Source organism: Dermacentor albipictus, chromosome 1 (assembly GCF_038994185.2).
Source record: "Dermacentor albipictus isolate Rhodes 1998 colony chromosome 1, USDA_Dalb.pri_finalv2, whole genome shotgun sequence".
Classification (NCBI taxonomy): domain Eukaryota; kingdom Metazoa; phylum Arthropoda; class Arachnida; order Ixodida; family Ixodidae; genus Dermacentor; species Dermacentor albipictus.
The window spans coordinates 499,182,602-499,200,698 of NC_091821.1; the positions used below are offsets into that span (position 1 = coordinate 499,182,602).

Here is an 18,097-nt window from a genome sequence, read left to right on the forward strand (position 1 = left end):
ACGCAGATGAGACGGCCTTATTCTACGAGATGCTGCCATCGAAGACCCTGGACTTAAAGGGCCAGAAATTCTGCAGGGGGAAACACAGCAAGCGGCATGTAAAAATTTTGTTGTGCACCAACGTGGACGGCACAGATAAACTGCTTGTAACAGCCACTGCTTGTAATCGGCAGAAGTAAGAAGCCCCGCTGCTTCAAGGGAAATCGTCGGCTGGCCGTACAGTACACCACGAACCTGAAGGCATGGATGACCCGGGCCATATTTGGCAGCTGGCTCGAGGCCTTCGATACGGACATGCGGAAGGCAGGCAGATCGGTCTGCCTTTTTTTGGACAATTGCAGTGCCCATCATGTCGATGACGTGGAACTGTGAAACATGCGCTTGGTTTTTTTTCCACTGAACTGCACTTCCGTGCTGCAGCCGCTTGATCAAGGCGTCATTCGTAGCGTCAAGTGCGCCTACAAGGAGAGGCTGATTCAGCGTCTGCTGCTGAACCTCCAGTTGAAGTGTCCCACCGTAGTGGACATGTTCATGGCGCTGGAGATGATGGCCGCCGCATGGGTTCCGACGTCGCCAGCCGTGATAGCTAATTGTTTTAATCATGCCGGCTTCATTGCCACTCGGCAAGCATCATGCGCTGATCCAGTGGCATCGCAAGAAGATTCGCCTGAAGGTGCACTGAAGGCCTTCCAAACGCCCGTGTGACACTGGTATTATACCCGTGTTACACAGGCGTTTGGAAGACCTTCCAACCGATAGTCAGTTGACTCAAAGGTCAAGTTCGAGCTGCTACACGGGCAGTTTCGAAGGCCGCCGAGTCAAGAGTCTATCGAGTCAACGGAGCACCCTACAACTCTATCGAAATCTCGATGGCCTTTGAGCAATGGAAGCGGAAACAGCGCGAACATGCCCTCTCATTCACAGTGGCCTCGTACTCACGGTTAGAAAGAACAAATCAAACCAAATGCTCTAAACATACTATATATGAGTGTTATTCATTATTTAATAAAGTGTTTTTGCCGCTTGACATGAGCGAACACACACCAAAACGGAAGCCGTATTGAGTGGCGCGAACGTTGCCGCAGTTTCGCTACTCAACAACTTACACACTAAACATATATGTATGGCAGTGTATAAACAATTTTTTTAATGTATAAACAAACATAAAAGAAATTATAGTGCTTTTAAATGGTTTTAATGTTGTTTAACATTTTGTGACATGAAAACGAAAATAAAGATCCGCAGCGCCACCTAATTTTGCGAGAAACGCCTGAACCACTCAACAGCCTTTCAAAAGTTCCGTGTAGCAACGCGACAACTCCTTTGAGTCGATAGAGTTGTGGCATTTGAAAGGCCATTGACTGGAAGGCCTTCCAAATGTGCCCGTGTGACACAGGTATTAGGCATACTAATACACATTTTGTCCGGTGCGGTAAAGTCAATCAAAGCACATCGGTCATTTGGAATGCACATAGGACATTGACCATCACATTTTGTCTTGTGCACGCATAACGCCACAAATCGTTGTGGCGCATTTGTAATTTTGTGCTGCCGTTGGCTTTGTTGTATTGCGTCACTCTTCACTTACTGATTGCACAGTAATAACAAGCTTTGCCAAATGGCTACAGATTACTGCCGTACTACTCCAAATGCTCCAAAAAGACAAATTTTTCTGCTCCATAACTGCTCCAGAATGAAATTTTTCCTGCTCCAAAAATTGCTCCAAATCCTAAAGTGGCTGGACCACCTCTGCTTTCTAATCCTTGCCAATGGCTTCAAAGCTCCGAAAATATGGTGCATTGCATAATGCCGGTTCCCGAAATTCAGCTTTGCCTCAGTGCAGCAGTGTTACGCGATTAAGCATATGCGAAGTATTGCGGTGAGGCATACCAAGTGTGGGAAGAGGCAATTGTCACTGGACACAGTACGTATTCCTTAATTATACACGCATGCACCCACCGTCTCCTGCCATAGTACGAGCACTGACACACCTGATAATTGTACTATCAGGCCTTCAGAGCTATTTCCGAAGTGCCTGTGGCAATTCGAGCCCTTGAGGCCTGTAAAAAATAGTGCTTCGAAAGGTTGTTCGGGTATTCGCTACAAAAATTGCGGTTTTACGCCGAATTGACATGAGTCAATTTGGTGTAAAACCATAATTCACAGAGGCCGCACGACACATGGGAAGCCGACAAACCACCTCACAACGAAAGTGTGTATACGGGATGGTTCGAATGTTGTTCTCCACTGCCCTCACCATCCTTGTGATGCATTGTATGAAGGCATTTCATTTTGTCGCCGTTCATAGATGCATGGTCTCTTGTCGAGCTTCTAGCATTGTTATTGGACGTAACACATTTTTTTTCCCGAGTGGTATAGCATATCAAAGCACGTCTGTCATTTGGAATGCACATAAGGCATTCGCCATCATTTTTTGTCATGTGCCTGATAGTGCTAATTGTTCTAGCACATTTGTAATTCTATGTCTGTCTTGCACCCAGGCACACATCTTTGTTCTCGTTAGCCTACAAGGTTGTATTTAATTCTTTCCAAAATTTAGTTTCTTGCCCACCCAAATAAGAAATGTTTTAAACATACTAGGCATGCTATACAGTCCTTGGGAAGGCAAGCCTAATTGGTCGCTGTTAGCCTTGTGTCTTGCTTCACTGTTGAGCAGCATTTGCTGATTGCACAGTAATAACGAGCTTCACTAATGGCCACACATTACTGCTGTGCTACTCAGAGTGTTCGCAATAGATGAATTTTTCTGCTCCGCAACTGCTCCAGAAGAACATTTTTCCTGCTCCAATAATTTCTCCAAATCCTAATCTGGCTGGGCCACCGCTGAGTCACGTTCCACTTCATGAACGCAGGCGACGCACAAGCATATGGTTCGTCGCGATGCTTCGCCTTATTTCTCCTTCCCGCCTTCACTCAACGCCACCTAGACTTTCCTCTAGGTGGCATTGCGTTGCCGTGTGCTCAGTGTGCTCCACCGGACTTTCCCCAATGCACAATTCTCTTCTTCACCTCCAATTGCAGAAGACTTCAAAGTGCACAAAGGAGTGCACTTTCAGGTCCGTGGCACGATGCCGTGTTCAATATATAGAATGTGCTAGTGAAAGGGGATTCTATATACATGTGCACTAGCCCGATACACTTTAATGGTATTTTCAAGGAGATCATACATTTGCTTGATATACACAATAATTTATGTGTGGGCTCAATATATCCAGGTTCGACTGTAGGGAAATTCCTAACCACACTTTTGTCGCTGGTTTCCAATTGTTTGTTCATTGGTACCCCTCTCAGTGCATTAAAAGAAAAAGGAATGCTTGTATTTTGCAGACATTTCCCAGCCTCGAGATTGCTTTCCACCATTGTGCAGTGTAAGATAAGCATGTAGGGGATGTGGCCGAGTCAGGGAGACGGTTTTCTTTGGCCTCTCCCCCCCCCCCCTCCCCCCCTCAAGACTTGTGTGACCATGTATTGTGCATCTAAAATAAATAAATGGATTCCTGCCCGTCCTTGCCCCAGAAGAACAGAAAGTTGGGCACATTGTTACCAATTCAAACTGTGGATATGAATCAATACCAACAAACAGACTTTTAGAGGCTGCTGTTATGATCAGCAGTGCCACAACGTGGAAGGTGGCAGTCTCAGGGTTGTGTACATGTGTGTGGCATGAGAGTAAAGAACCTAGTTTTTTCCCGCTTGTTACTGTGGGTCGTAGTGTCAGTTGTCTGAGTTACCTCGGGGCTGCTACTACGGTAACTCCCCACTAGGAAGGGACAGATGACATGAGCACTCGTGTTGGCCATATACTTCCGTTCCCGTCCTTGTGTTTTTTGCGCAACACACAGCACGTCCTTGTTGCCTTTCAGAATCGCGCCAGAGAACAGAGACCGTGCTGTCCTCACTGCTCAGTGCTCTACGCTGTGCGCTGGGTGTGCCGGCGCCCCGTGAGGTCGAGGCTGGCGGCACAGAGGAAGAGCAGCTGGTAGTCGGCGCTGTCCAGGGTCTCGTTAGCAAGGTCTCATCTCTGGCCAGTGACAAGGTATGTACACTGCTTGACAGTATATTTAGTTGGGTCATCAAAAATTCTCGTTGAAAATCACAGTAGAATTTCATTAAATGGAACCGCACAGGAAAAGAGAAATAGTATGTTTCATTTAACATTAGTTTCATTTACTAAGAAAGGTCTACAAGGGTGCAGCATTAGGTGTCATATGCCCTTTGAACACTGTTTTCAGAATTGTTAAGCTTCAAGAATTGAATCTTACACCTAATTTTTACTGAAACACGAAATATTTTTTAACACTTTCCTGTCCACGGGAAAATAGGCAGTTTTTCGATAGCCTAGTAATCAACTTTCTTTCTGCTACAGTAAACGCTTATCGTTACAATATATGGTGTCGACTTGTAGAAGAAGGAATGTGCTTTCTAATGGTATTATTTTCAAGCAAACATTTGTTAACAGTTCCTTGAAAAAATTATTTAATGAAGAAATTTGTAACGAAAATGAAAAAACGCTGTAATAACATCGATGCTGTTTTGCACCAAGAGAACATAAAAGAATTTTGAAATATACATTCTGAACAAAAAGGCTATATGCAAAATTCCTGTGAGTATAAACTTTCTATCTGTAGAACTTCTTTATATACAAAGGAAAATGTTAGCCCTAGGGGCTATCATGCTCGTGCGGTGGCTCTTACGAACCACTGTGCTGCACTGCAGAGTGCAATAATGCAATGCATTGCAGCCACCTTCTCCAGCCACCTTCTCACGCAGAGAGAGCTCCACTCTTAGCACCGGCGCCGGCAAGTGGTCCTGCCCAAATGATGTTGACACCCTGCAGATCAGAACTGTGAACTTTAGAACACATGGGATATCTTTAGGTCTAAGTGCACCAGTAATGAAACAGTTCGAAGTAGAAAACCAAACCTCCCGGCGGATACCTGTCGGCTTTCCGAGGCTATTTGATGCACCTTCACTGTCCGTGCTGAAGCCTGATGAATCAGAATCGTCTTCCGAGTCTGTGCTGCTACGATCAAAACAAAATTCGCCGTTTCCAAAGGGCAGCTGCATGCGACATAGACGCCATGTCGGACGCTACAAGCGATCGTCGCGCCAGAATCCCCCCGTGGTGAAAAAAATGAACATGAAAATGAAACGACAAAATTTGTTACTTTTGTATGTGCTGGATGGCATAGATGGCGCTAAATGAGTATAAGCATGGACAGCAAATTGTTAAGGGACTACACTGCTTGCTATGCATTAAAAAATATAAGTCCTTGCTTGCTAGTGACATTGCTACCCCTTTTTCAAGGCTGGCTTGCAGATAATATTTCTGGGTCCTTTTCTTTTCTTAAAAAAATTTTTTTTTAGTGCCTGCAGTGTTGCTTCTGCCTTGTTGTTAAAGTGTTTCATTCATTTTCATATGTTATGTGGTTCTGTTTACATGGTTCTGTTTACATATCAAGATTTTGACGAAGGCTTATCTGGTGAGGTAGCACGTTACAAATGAAGATACCACACCTTCACTGGCCAAAAGGGTTCGTTGACATTTCAAAACCCATATGGTTTCCTTGTTCACAATGCAGCAGACAAGTTGTGTTGCTTGGTTAAATGCATTGTATGTGATGCAATGGGTGAATGTAAACTTGGGGTAAATTTCTGTCTGTGGTTGATGGTATGGTGGCATGTGTATCAGTAGAGATTCAAGGAGCAGTCTAGTTGTCGTGTTTCTTTCTTTAGCTATGATTGCAGCATTGTCCCAACTGATGAGGTGATAACTATTGTGCACATGCTCTGTAAGTGCGTCACATACATGGCTATCATTTTGCATATTGAATTTGGTCCCTTTCAGCTGTCGTGTGAAGTTTCCCGCTTCGCTAGTATAACGGAAGTTATATAGATGACCCCCGGGAACTTATTGTCTTCTAGGCGATCTTTCACCTTCACAATGTGGTTGCGGAGTTACATAGTTGGATTGCAAGTGTGCAATGGCTGGCTCATCTTACGAAAAAAAATTTGTGACATTTCTTCGCTGATACAAGGCACGTACATAATACTGGCACGTTTCTGAGAAGCTTGCTTTGCCACCAGTTGAGGGTTGAGGACCCATTTTTCGATTCTTCTCACAAAGCTACGGAGTAGGCATTTTTTTACAGCTCTTGCCGTATCCTGAGAAGCTGTCCTTGAAGCTCATCTTCACAGGAACACAAGCAAATAGCACTGCGAAATGAGGACGACACAACAGAAATCTTGTTTCCAACCGGGCTGCAGGACACTAAGTCGAGGTAATGGCCAGCGTGGGTCATTTTCTGGTAAACGGAGGAGGACAGGCCACCATTGAATGACACATGAGTACATAGAGAAAAGGCAGTTTGTGGTCCTGTTCTAGTTCCGCACTGAATTGTATAGCTGGCTCTACATTGTTGAGGCTTTGTAGGAACCGATCGTTGTCATCGTTATGCAGGGTACAAAAGCAGTCGTCTACGTAGCACAGAAAAATGACGAATGGCGCCTGTAAGTTGCGTGGACATGATTTCTTTGTTTCAGTTGGTGTTTCTCTTCGTAATTTCTGTGGCACGTATTCACCAAACGAATAGTTTGTTTTCAGTTTCTTCATGAGCCTGCTCATACGGGCCAGTGCTGTGTATAGAAACCAAACTGAGGTTCTATGGCTCAACGGCTTTCGAATGGTTAGACAAGATGCATAGGTGACCAATCAGGCCAGCAACCAGAAGCCGCTGGTTTTATTCACGAGTATGTGGCACGAGGTGCCCGAGTGTCAGAGTGGAGCTGAAGGACAGGGAATACGAGGGCTCGACTAGACTGTGCACTCACAATTTGCCGTCCACATTGAAATCGGGGTGTGTGAGTGCCGAATAGTAGATATTGAATCCAATATGGAATCGAATCAAGGATAAAAAGCCATACATTGAATCGAATACCAGAAAATTCATCACAAAGTCTAACGCTTACAAATTTCCTGCAAGAAAGCACGGTGCTCCACATTCTCGAGAGTTGACTCGTATAACAAAAATGTTGCAAGCCAGCGGTAAGTTGGGTACCTAGGAATCAATATGCACAGTGTGGTCAACTCATACTAAAGGAACTCCAAATTAGTATACCGGCACTAACTACAGCTAAGTTCATATATGAGATCTGAAAAAATATATTTTCAATAGAATGTCTGTAACTTTTTATTTCCTTTCAAGCTGAAAAAATAGTGAAGTTATGTTCTGAAAACTAGTTGGCTTTTCAGTCTGGTAGTGGACCATACCAGAGTCCTTCCATTTTTTTTCTGGTCGCTAAACTGCCACCTCAGCTTCATATAGAGCCAGCGCCCGCCACTAGGGGTGCAACTGCGCATGAGTGGGCATGTGAACCCCGCTACTGCTGTGGGCGTGTGTATGGGGCAGCCTCGATATTATAGCTTTCTAAACTTCCACAACCGTTGCTTTACTTTCATGTAACTACTTATAACATTCCACTCGCATGAATAACTGCCTGAGTGCGTCTTCTGCCATGAAATGAGCACCTACAGAAAAAAAAGTTGCCGCTGTATAACATGCAGCTAGCAGCAGTCTAAGTCCAAAAAAGGAATTCCGGGATTTTACAAGCCAAAACCACGATATAATTATGAGACATTCTCTAGTGGGGAACTCTGGATTAATTTTGATCACCTGGGGACCCTTAACGTGCACCTAAACCTAAATAAACGGGTGTTTTTTGTGTTTCGCCACCATCGAAACATGGCTGCCATGGCCGGGCACTCTGTCGAGATTATTTTCGCAGCGCCCTTTGGCTCAACGCTTTGATAGGTTCTGCTTTTTAATATTTGCCTGAAATTAAGACCATGCATTCGCAATAAAGCACCAGTGATACGTCACTTGTAAAGAGAGCCAAACAACTGGGCTGTTGCACCCTCACTCACCCGTAAGTAAGTGCCGAGTCTCAGTAGCGCATAGCACCAGGTTGTTCACCGAGCACAGTTGTTCACCTTCTGTTAAACTGTGAGCACTATCTTATCAGGAGATCAAAACAATGAAAATGTTACTGCAAGGGCTGCTTCCATAGAATGGCTTCATTTAATGACAAAAAAAAAAGGAAACTGAGCTGCTCCATGAGCTTCAGATCTCTTGGAAAAATGAAGCCATTTCTTATGTGATTCAGGTAGAATGAGAATAAGAATAGTGATGTGGGTGAGTTGGTATAAGTCCACGGTGTAAAATTTCCGCAGTGCAAAGCATTGAAGTGAGGAAAAAAGGAAGAAAAACGGACAAAGGAAGAAGGACTGCAAGAGGACAACACGAGCCTTGACTGCCAACTGAATTTATTGATCTCAAAACACACACATATTTATACACAAGGGGATATATTTATCAAACACATAGCCAGCGACACCAGTCATATCGTAAGGTTAACCAGCAGTAAAACCAGACAAGATTAGCCTCCCCCCCCCATTTGCATAGGCTCAAAATCGCCTTCACAACCGTCATGCATGCAAATGCTGATCCCCGACATCGACAAGATGGCGCCTTTCCTGGATGCACCCTCACCTGGTGGGCTCGTTCACCCGAGTTCAGCCACATCGTCAATGTCTTCAGTACAAGCCGGTGATATAAATACACCACTTGCACCAGTCAACTTCACTGGGCATGCGAACAGCACTACTGGCAAGGCTGTTAATTGTTTCCCTTTCGTGATGCAGGTTGATGCACAATTTTCATTATATATGCTAAGCGATCTTATACCCCTTGCCCAAAAGTATTGCGCGAGACATGTGGATGCTCCTGTATGACTTCTATACTATTATGCTCTGGTGATATCGAGACTAACCGTGGTCCTCATACTCGTCTCGAATCCCTTTTAGAAATCGATTCCCTCCCTAATGACCCCGCTGAACAAATGAAGGTTCTCTTTGACTTTATCAAAGATATGCCTAACCGCTCACTTCAAAGTAGCAAGTTCTAAGCTGAATTTTCTCCAAATATTAAATCGTTTAAGAACGGACAGAAAAGCTTAGTTACCAAAATTAGTGGAATGAACAAAAGACTAGAAGTGCTTGAAGAAAGAACAAAAACACTAGAGCAGTACAAGGAACAACTCGTAACAATGCAAAAAGCACTTGAAGAGCTCACCACTAAAAAGGAACTGTTAGTATCTAGACTGAATGACCAAGAAGACCGGTCATGTTGTGACAGTTTAATCATTTATGGCCTACTGGATGCCACAGAAACTTGGCAAGAAAGTGAACAGAATATTGTTGCAACTTTTACCTCGGTTCTTGAATGCTTTTCTTTCAATCTCATCGAGCGAGCACTCGAATTGGTCATTTTGCACGAAATAAATATCAACCAATAATTATAAAGTTCTGTTATTTTAAAGCCAAAGAAAGGCTTCTTTTGATGTGGAATCTGTTTAAACAAAAAGGCATGACTATAAGTGGAGACTTCTCGCCTGCTACACGCATTGTTAGAATGAAGCTTTTCGATTTTGGTAAAAGCCAAGCTTCCTCTTGTGAACCTTTCAAGCTTCGTCCCGACAAGCTGTATCTGAATGGAAAGTGCTACTACTGGAAACGCTACTACTGCCTCCGTTCAAGGATTTGTGACACATGACGACAACACAGTCAACACTTACAATCGTTTACCACATACGACATGTGCATCATCATAGGAAAACGTGAGGGGTAGTGGCTGTCTGCCGTCATCGTGTCCTCTGACATGAGTCCTGTTTACCAAAGTTCTCAGCATTCTTAATAAATACGACCCCATATCATCCCCAAACAGAGTCATGCAATGCCAAAATCGTTGCCCTAACCCAAACATGGTTGCCACCTGATGTCAGTGACGTTGAACTTTTTTTATTGCGCACAAAAGTACATTTTATACCATTACGATCGCACTGCACACAGAGGAGGCAGTGTTCTTTTGGCAGTATCAAAAGACATGCCTTCATCTCCCATCCGCATTATTGGGGCCCTTGAAACTGTGTTGGCTTCCATTACCCTTGGTCATCAAACCATAATACTAATAGATGTGTTCTACTGCCCACCCTCAATGTCATCTTTATTTGCCAATGGGCGCATTAAGTTAAGGCGCTCGAGTGCGCTCTAGCCAGCAGAGTGCGCTCTTTTAAACTTAACGGCTAAAAAGCGACTTCCGGTGTGTGATTGTGGAGTGCGCTCTACGTGCCCCACCCTGGAAACGGTGCGCGATAGTGCGCGCCTGCTACGGCTTCCGGAAAGATCACGTGTTTCCTACTCTTTCCACTGATGCCAGTCCATTCTCCTTGCCCACTGGTTCCTCCCGCCGCCGCCGTCGCGCAGCGGGGCGTCTGAAGCTGCTCTCAGGCGAGATCGGGAACGTGTTGGCGCGCTTTGAGCTTGGCGCGAACGTTGAGCTTGCATCGCATACGTAAGCCGCTGCTGCTGCCTCCGTCGCCGCGCGTCAAGTTCTTCTACCTCTTCATCGTCTAACCAGAACTGCTGGAGTACGGTCGGCGGGGCCATTTCAGAAAAGCGCGTGAAGTGCGATAGCGGATATGAAAGCAACATAACATTCGCCAGACGTGCACCCGAAAACATAGCACCCGAAAACATAGTTTGTGCACCCGAAAACATAGCAAAAGGGCGAAGAGGTGCCGGGATAATGAAGCATAAGGCATTGTGGGGGTACAACAGGTATGAGGTACTGAGAGGTATTTGGAAGGGAGTAATGGTGCCGGGGCTTACTTTCGGGAATGCGGTCCTGTGTTCAAGGGCAGAGGTTCAGTCGAGACTAGAAGTAAATCAGAGAGCTGTGGGAAGATTAGCACTAGGTGCCCACGGGAAAACCACAAATGAAGCATTACAGGGGGATATGGGCTGGGCATCATTCGAAGCACGGGAAGCTCAGAGTACAATCCTATACGAAAAACGCTTGAGGAAATTGAACGATAACAGGTGGGCAGCTAAGGTATTTAAATACCTATACAGAAAGAGCGTTGACTCACAATGGCGGAAAAGAACTAGGAAGCTAACCAGTAAGTATGCCAGACACGAGGAAGAAAGACAGAGCATTAAATGACAGGTTAAAAACGCGGAAGGTAAAAATTGGATAAATTCAATGGAAAAGAAGCATAGTGTTGAACTATATCGAGACTGGAAACAGCAGATCCAGGAAGGAAGCGTTTTATGATAACTCAAGAGGCAGTGCCCTTCTCTTTGAAGCTAGGTCAAGATGTCTTAGAATGCGGAGCTATAAAAAGAAATTTAACGAAGAAGAAGACACATGTACTGTGTGTGGTAAATCTGTAGAAACAATAGAACACCTCATACTATAATGTGATGGTATCAATCCCGATGTCAATGCGGCCATAGTCACGCTTCCTGAGGCCCTAGGGTTCAGAGATAACAATAGTCATATAAATAAATATGCGGTGGAAATTAGCAAAAGGCAATTGGAGGATTGGTGGCTCAAAAGCAGAGAGGTGACATAAGGTTAAAAGGGTAGGAAGACATATTTAAAGAAAATCGAGAATTTTAATAACACACAGCACAGGTAAATAAATATAAAAGGCAAAATAAAAAGCTTAGCATGGTGGCAACTGCCATCACCCCGTTTCGAAGGGGATGCTCCTACCTTTCATCCGCCATCCATCCATCCAAACAGTCGGCGAAAATGGCCGTTAAGTTAAGCTCCGAAGGCGTCGCACTCGAGGGCACTCGAGCGTGTTCCTTTGAAGTTCGGAGCGCGCTAACTTAACGCGCCCAATGGATTCCATGACACTGTTTACCATGGGTCTGTTCGATTCAGCTGCGCCACTTGAACCCAGTTCACGGTGGTTCACGGCGAGTTCCGCACTTTTGCAGCGCCAGTTCAGTGGTGCAGCTGCAGCGCGACACTAGCGCCCCGGAGAAACGAATGCCAAGGTGCAGGTGTTGTGCAGGCCTTCTGCGTCATGTCGCCCGTTGTTTATGCGCTGGTGAATTTGTATGTGTCTTGTGCTATTTGCGTTGCGCTGTTTGGGGTTGTAGAAAAAATTGTCAGATCTGTTGTGTGTGCATGTGTGTGTGTGTGTGAGCATCACTGCTGCACTGAACGACGACGATGAACTGTGCCACACTCTCAACCATCATTCAAGTAGCCAAGGACCTTGTGGACTCAGACAGTGATGAGGAGTTCGATGACTTGGTCGTAATGTTGGCCGTAAAGCTGGTGAGGAAAGACTGAAATTGTTTTCCACGATACCATGAAGACGTCGTTGGCAGCTATTTTTAGTTTGAGTTTAAGCGGCTCTTCCGACTGTCACGTGAGACCTTAAACTGTCTTGCAGACCGCTATCAAGCGTCACCATTCTTCCCAGAAGCTCGTGGGGGGCGCGCTCGAATCAGTGCCGAAAAAACGTGTCTCATCGTTTTGAGCTATCTTGGGAGCCAGTGCAGCATGTACTCAATTGCCGACAGATTTGATGTTACAGAGTCATCTGTGTACGCATGCATTGAGAGAGTGCTCAACCTTTTACATAGCATGAGTGAAGGAGTGATCGCGTGGCCAACGTAGCAAGAACGTAACAAGGGTGGCTTCTTAATAAAGAGCACTGGGAAGGGGTCCCGAAACACAATTGGCTGCGTGGAGTGAAGCCACATAGAGATAAACACTCCGACCGAATTCCCACACTCGTACTTCAACCGAAAAAAGTTTCCTTCTTTGATCCTGCAAGGCATATGCAACCATGAGAATAGGTTAATAGATGTGCTTATTGGATTTCCCGGCTCGGCACACGACGCCAGGGTGCTCCGCGAAGGCCTCTTTTTTGAAGCTGCAGCAACCAAATGCAGCAATGGTTACATCCTGGGGGATTCAGCCTGTCTGTTGCTACCATGGCTTATGACGCCTTACAAGGATACACAGCGGAGCTTCCCCTCCTGGAAAAGGAAATATAACAAGTGCCATTCCCAGCAGCGAGTTGCCATTGAGGTGACATTTGGAATACTTAAGCAGCAATTTCGCAGGCTGTACTTGGTGGACGCAGCCAGCATCAAACAGTGCTGCCTTATAATCATGGGCACGCGTCCTGCACAACTTATGCAATGAGGAGAGAGATTTCTTCGAAGAGTTGCAGGAACTCCCGGATATGGAGGAAGTCGGAAACGATGAGGACAGTAGCCATGTTGTTGACCGCAGTGTGGCAGGCTACAGTGAGTGCCTGCAAAAGGCAGTTGCCGAAAAGCAGTGCTAAAACACAGAAGTGCATATCCTTGTGCCGCTAGCAGTACTTATGCAAATAAGTTTTGCTTCACTCTGTGTAATGCTGAAAATATACTTTCTGAGGCAACGTTTATGAAAGATAAAGAATTGAGACGTTTGGGGCCTGCAAGCCCCAGGCTACTTTGTATGGTTGTCTTGTGTTGTGTGGTAATAATACACAATACACACACACATATGTATGTGGTTTTTTTGGGGGGGAAATTTTTATTCAGGAACCATTGTGGCAACCTTCTCAACAGCTGTAACCAGCCGCTCTAACAAAGCCATTTTTCTGTCAAAGCGTTCGGCCCGCTCTTCCTTTGCCTCCTTAAATTCGTTTAAAAGGGCATTCAACGATGTGCTGTCCTTTTTTCTTGGCAAGGCATCCTTTGGGTGTGCATTCACAACTGCAGCTGATGCAGGCCTTGGCAGAGGTTTGCCCGTTGAGAATTCTGGCTCCATGTTGTCAGTGCCGTCATCAGCGCCAGGAGACTTGCTGAAAAACAACGTGCAGGATTAAGGGGCATAACTAAACTTCTGTCAAAATGAGGCAACTGCACCTGCTGTCTTTTTCAATTGTTGCTCCAGGCTTCATCAGCACTGTAGGTGTGATGTGGTGTTCTTTTTCAAGAACGTCACTTAGCTCTCTATGAAAGAAGAAAAGAATTAGCTGCAAATACAAAAGCCCAAGACTGTATGCAATAGTCGACAGCACTCACTCTTCATATTCACACGAAGCCGTCGAGTGCCTGGATGAATTGTTTTTTGTTTTCGTCTTCTTATACGAGCGTTTAAGGCTCTTCCATTTATTCTGCACCTGCAGCTCAATCATCACAACTGATAATTCTGTATTGATCATAAGAGCAATTTCTTGCCACATGGCCTTTTTTGTCCTGTAAAAAAAAAAAAAAGTGGATTAAAAATTGGCCATTCTAGCACATTAAAAGCTGCTGAAGTAAGCTCGCAAGTGCCAAAGTAAACAAAGTTGAAATTTAACTTTTTGTTAACAAGTCAATCAGAAAGTAAGAGAAACTTGCTTAACGCCACCTTTTTTCCCGACGAGAGGATCGAGCTCTTTATATAATAAAATGAGGAACCGGGTCCTCCGAGCACTCCAAAGTTCAGCCTCAGGGGGATCTGGATTGCTCCTCCATCGGTGCGACGCCGAGGTCCGCAGGCGTTGCCTCCATGGCAGATGACGTGTCAGTGTCACTTTCTCGAAATATCACTGTGTTGACCGTTCCATCTGTGACAGAAAATAGTACTGCATTGAGTTGTAGGTATGCATCTACTCTGGACTAACATATTCGAAACTTCACACGCGGGCTCAGCAGTAAAGAGGAGCGACTTGTCAACCTACGCACTCAGACGTAGATGTACATGTAGGTTCTTGTGACCTAGTGGCACATACCCACTCTGGGGGATTGGCCAAGAATTGGGTAGTTTATAGGAAAGGGTAAGATAAGTCAAAATTTCATAGTAGGCAAGTAATTATCAAAATACAAAGATTGTAGAGCCTGCATGATTTTACGAAAATAAAAATTCTACCATAATTATAATAAAACAGTTCAAATTCAATTTTAGTGAAAGAAAAGGAGGCTTAAAATTTTGTATTCAGAGTTGAAATCTCATTGATCCTAAAAGAAAATCTTGGATGGCACCGCTAACGTTCCCGTCGCTATGCCGAAGTGTAGGGGCACCCAAAGATAGTACATTTCGAACAGTTAAATTTAATCCAAGAAGGCGGAGTGGTATTTATAGGGTTCCTTTACTTAAGCTAATAAATCGTTGACAGGAACTTAAAAAAATGTTCTATGGTCTCATCTTGACTACACATGTCACAAATCGGTGAGGGTGCCAGAATGCCACAGCGAAGCCTACTAATAATTACTCCAATTTTTTCTCGATTGGCATATGAGTTTGTTTTATGCAGTGCAACAAATAAGCGTTAACGTCTTCTTTCTTTTGTCGCAGCCAACATTTTAAATTTTTATGCACGTTACTACGTACTTACTATTCCCTCCGCCTTTGTTGCATGGGAGACAAAGTGCGATAAATTCAGGATCAGAATAACGCATTTTGTACACTTCAGTACTGGCATATTGACAAACAGGCACACTGCTATAGCTAAACAACGAATACATCATGTTCACCATATTCACAGGCGCTGACAGCTGAATTGAAGGAGCTGACAACAAGAAATTGGCCCCATGCGACTAAAAAGGGTTAACATACCTAGCGTTTGACAAAGTTTGCCACAGACTTCTCTTGTACAAATGAAATAAACTAAATCTAGATCCTAACCTTCTCAAGTGGATTAAGCTCTTTCTAACAAACCGCACTCAGTTTGTTACAGTTATTGGTTTTAATTCTTCTTTCAGCGATGTACATTCTCAGGTACCCCAAGGTTCAGTTCTGTGCCCTCTCCTTTTTCTCACTTATGTTAACGACCTTCCTGCAACACTGTCTTCTAAGGTACATTTGTTTGCTGATGACGGTGTTATTTTTCGTGAAATAACCAATGAAACTGACGTTAACAGGTTGCAACTCGACCTTGGCGCAATATCTAACTGGCGTAACTCGTGGTTAACAGAACTAAATATTAACAAATGTATCCTGTAAACTACATGTATCCCGTGATTTTCGCCAACATGCCACTTACCACTTGAACAGTGTTCCTTTAGAAACAGTTCACTCTTACAAGTACTTAGATGTCTATGTAACTACAAACCTGTCATGGTCAATTCAAACTGAATACGTTATTAACAACATTAACCGTATGTTCAACTACTTGCACCGTAACTTCGCTAGCTCAACTTCTAACCTTTAGGTTATCAGGTGAGCTACACCTTCTCTATAAAACTCTAATACGTCCTAAATTAGAATACGCTACTTCTGTATGGGATCCTGGCCAAGGTAACCTGAAAATGGCTTTGGAACTTGTCCAATATAACTCAGTTCAATTTATCTTTTCTAACTGTAATAGAACTGCGAGCATTTCTTCCATGAAACATAACCTTAGTCTTCCTTTGCTGTCGGTTCGACGTAGAATTGCACGTCTCGCACTCTTTCATGAGATTTATCATCATCCTACACTGCAAGCGCAGTTCTTTACAAGACCCCACTATGTATCGCAGCATGTTGATCACTGTCATAAAGCTGGAACCTATCTACACCACACAAACATTTTTCCCAGTCTTTCTTTCCTTGCACTTGTATAGATTCGAACCACCTTCCCGCTGATATCATAAATACTGCTGATAACAGCCTTTTTCGCGAAACTTTGGTTACCATTGTATAACCAGGAATTCCTTTTTTTTTTTTTTAAACAGCAGCCAACACTGTATAGAAAGAGACGTCTTTTATTCTACCATAGTGTTTTGTCCATATAAATGGCTGTGTTTCGTTTATTTACATTGTACCACATTTTCTTTTGTACCACTCCCCTCTCTATTGCCTCTGGCCCTGAGGGTATGATAAATAAATAAATAAATAAATAAATAAATAAATAAATAAATAAATAAATAAATAAATAAATAAGACAATTACGTACATTTTTAAAAATTACGGGCTCCTTATCGTGTAACACCAGTGATGGTTGACTAACGCACCTGTCTCCAAATGTCTGAAGAAAATACACCTCTGATATTTCTCGCATTCCCTTATGGAGGTGGCGATCCAGCACACATCCGTCTTTAAACTGAGGCTTATTACCCGCAGCTATTGCAGTGCAACACTCAAGTTAGAAGTTCTTCCTTTATCTTAGCCACTTTTGTGTTCCCCTAGTCTTTGGTTCATGCAACGCCCCGTTTGCCTAATATAACTGTGGTTGCATGATAAAGGTATTCGATGAGCGACCCCAACGCACCAGTTTACAAATTAATATTTGTTTTCATGTTTTACCGTGCATGATCATCTGTATTTATTTGATGTCCCACTAAGGTGTTGTCAAACCTTGGGAATCGCGCCGAAAGTAGCCTTTTATACTTTTATGTTCTTTTGTGTTTGAACTAGATTTTGTTAACACGGCGCTAATGACGGACGAAGAAATCATTCTCTTCACCAGTTTAGAGGGACTAGAGGTGTAATTAAGAAAGAGCTTAACACTTCGTGGTTGGTATGCCCAGCAAACATGATCTCACAGTTGTCTTATATTAATATCTAAAAATCGCAACGAGTTGTCCTGAGGAAACTTGCACATAAAGTCCAGTCCTCGCCATTTTCTTTGAAAACACCTAGAATATGCTTGGTTGAGTTGCTACTAGTATTACCCAAAAGGAAGGCTGCAAGAAAATTAGTCATCTACGTTCCTAAAGGCGACTTTTACAAGGCCGTCTAGTTTTTTTGTCTTAGCAAGCAGTCGTTTAGAAGCATTAGTAATCCCAGCTCTTATTCATGCTGCTCATGGTTTCGACGCAAAAACAACAATACTAGGTATTTTGGTTCTTAATGCTAGACTGCTAACAAGAGGTTAAAATCCCCTAATCACCAGTCCTTATATTCTTATCACGGTAAAAAAATCTGGAAAAAATAAGTTTTGTAATTTAATCAGAAAAATAAATAGCCGTGTTGGTGCAAAAACCACTCCATGCACGATCATTTGTGTAAAATAAGCGACATACAGAGTACAGATAAGCATCCAGTCACGAATGGCCCACCGTTCACAATGCAAGAAGTTTGTTAAAATCAAAACACTGATATAAAAAGCTAAAGAAAGAACATCAAAACATGGTGATGGGCATTGGGAGGCAGAAAACGACAGCAAACGAAGGGCAATAAATACAGAATGTGTAATCGATTGTTTCGATGCACAAGAAAGCTTAAAGCGTGAGCATTTCATATCGCATCACATG

The 18,097-nt window shown here is 43.7% G+C and overlaps 1 protein-coding gene and 1 pseudogene across 5 annotated transcripts in view; both read left to right on the forward strand.

Annotated features, from left to right (window-relative positions):
• LOC135920358 (rootletin-like) overlaps positions 1-18,097 on the forward strand; it is a 380,210-nt gene that overhangs the window by 246,610 nt on the left and 115,503 nt on the right. For all 5 annotated transcript variants that reach the window (XM_065454609.2, XM_065454610.2, XM_065454613.2 and 2 more), the window contains one exon: positions 3,885-4,057. In XM_065454609.2, the coding sequence (XP_065310681.1) occupies positions 3,885-4,057 (173 nt within the window). The remainder of the gene's footprint in view (positions 1-3,884; positions 4,058-18,097) is intronic.
• On the forward strand, positions 12,105-13,236 carry LOC135920353 (uncharacterized; annotated as a pseudogene).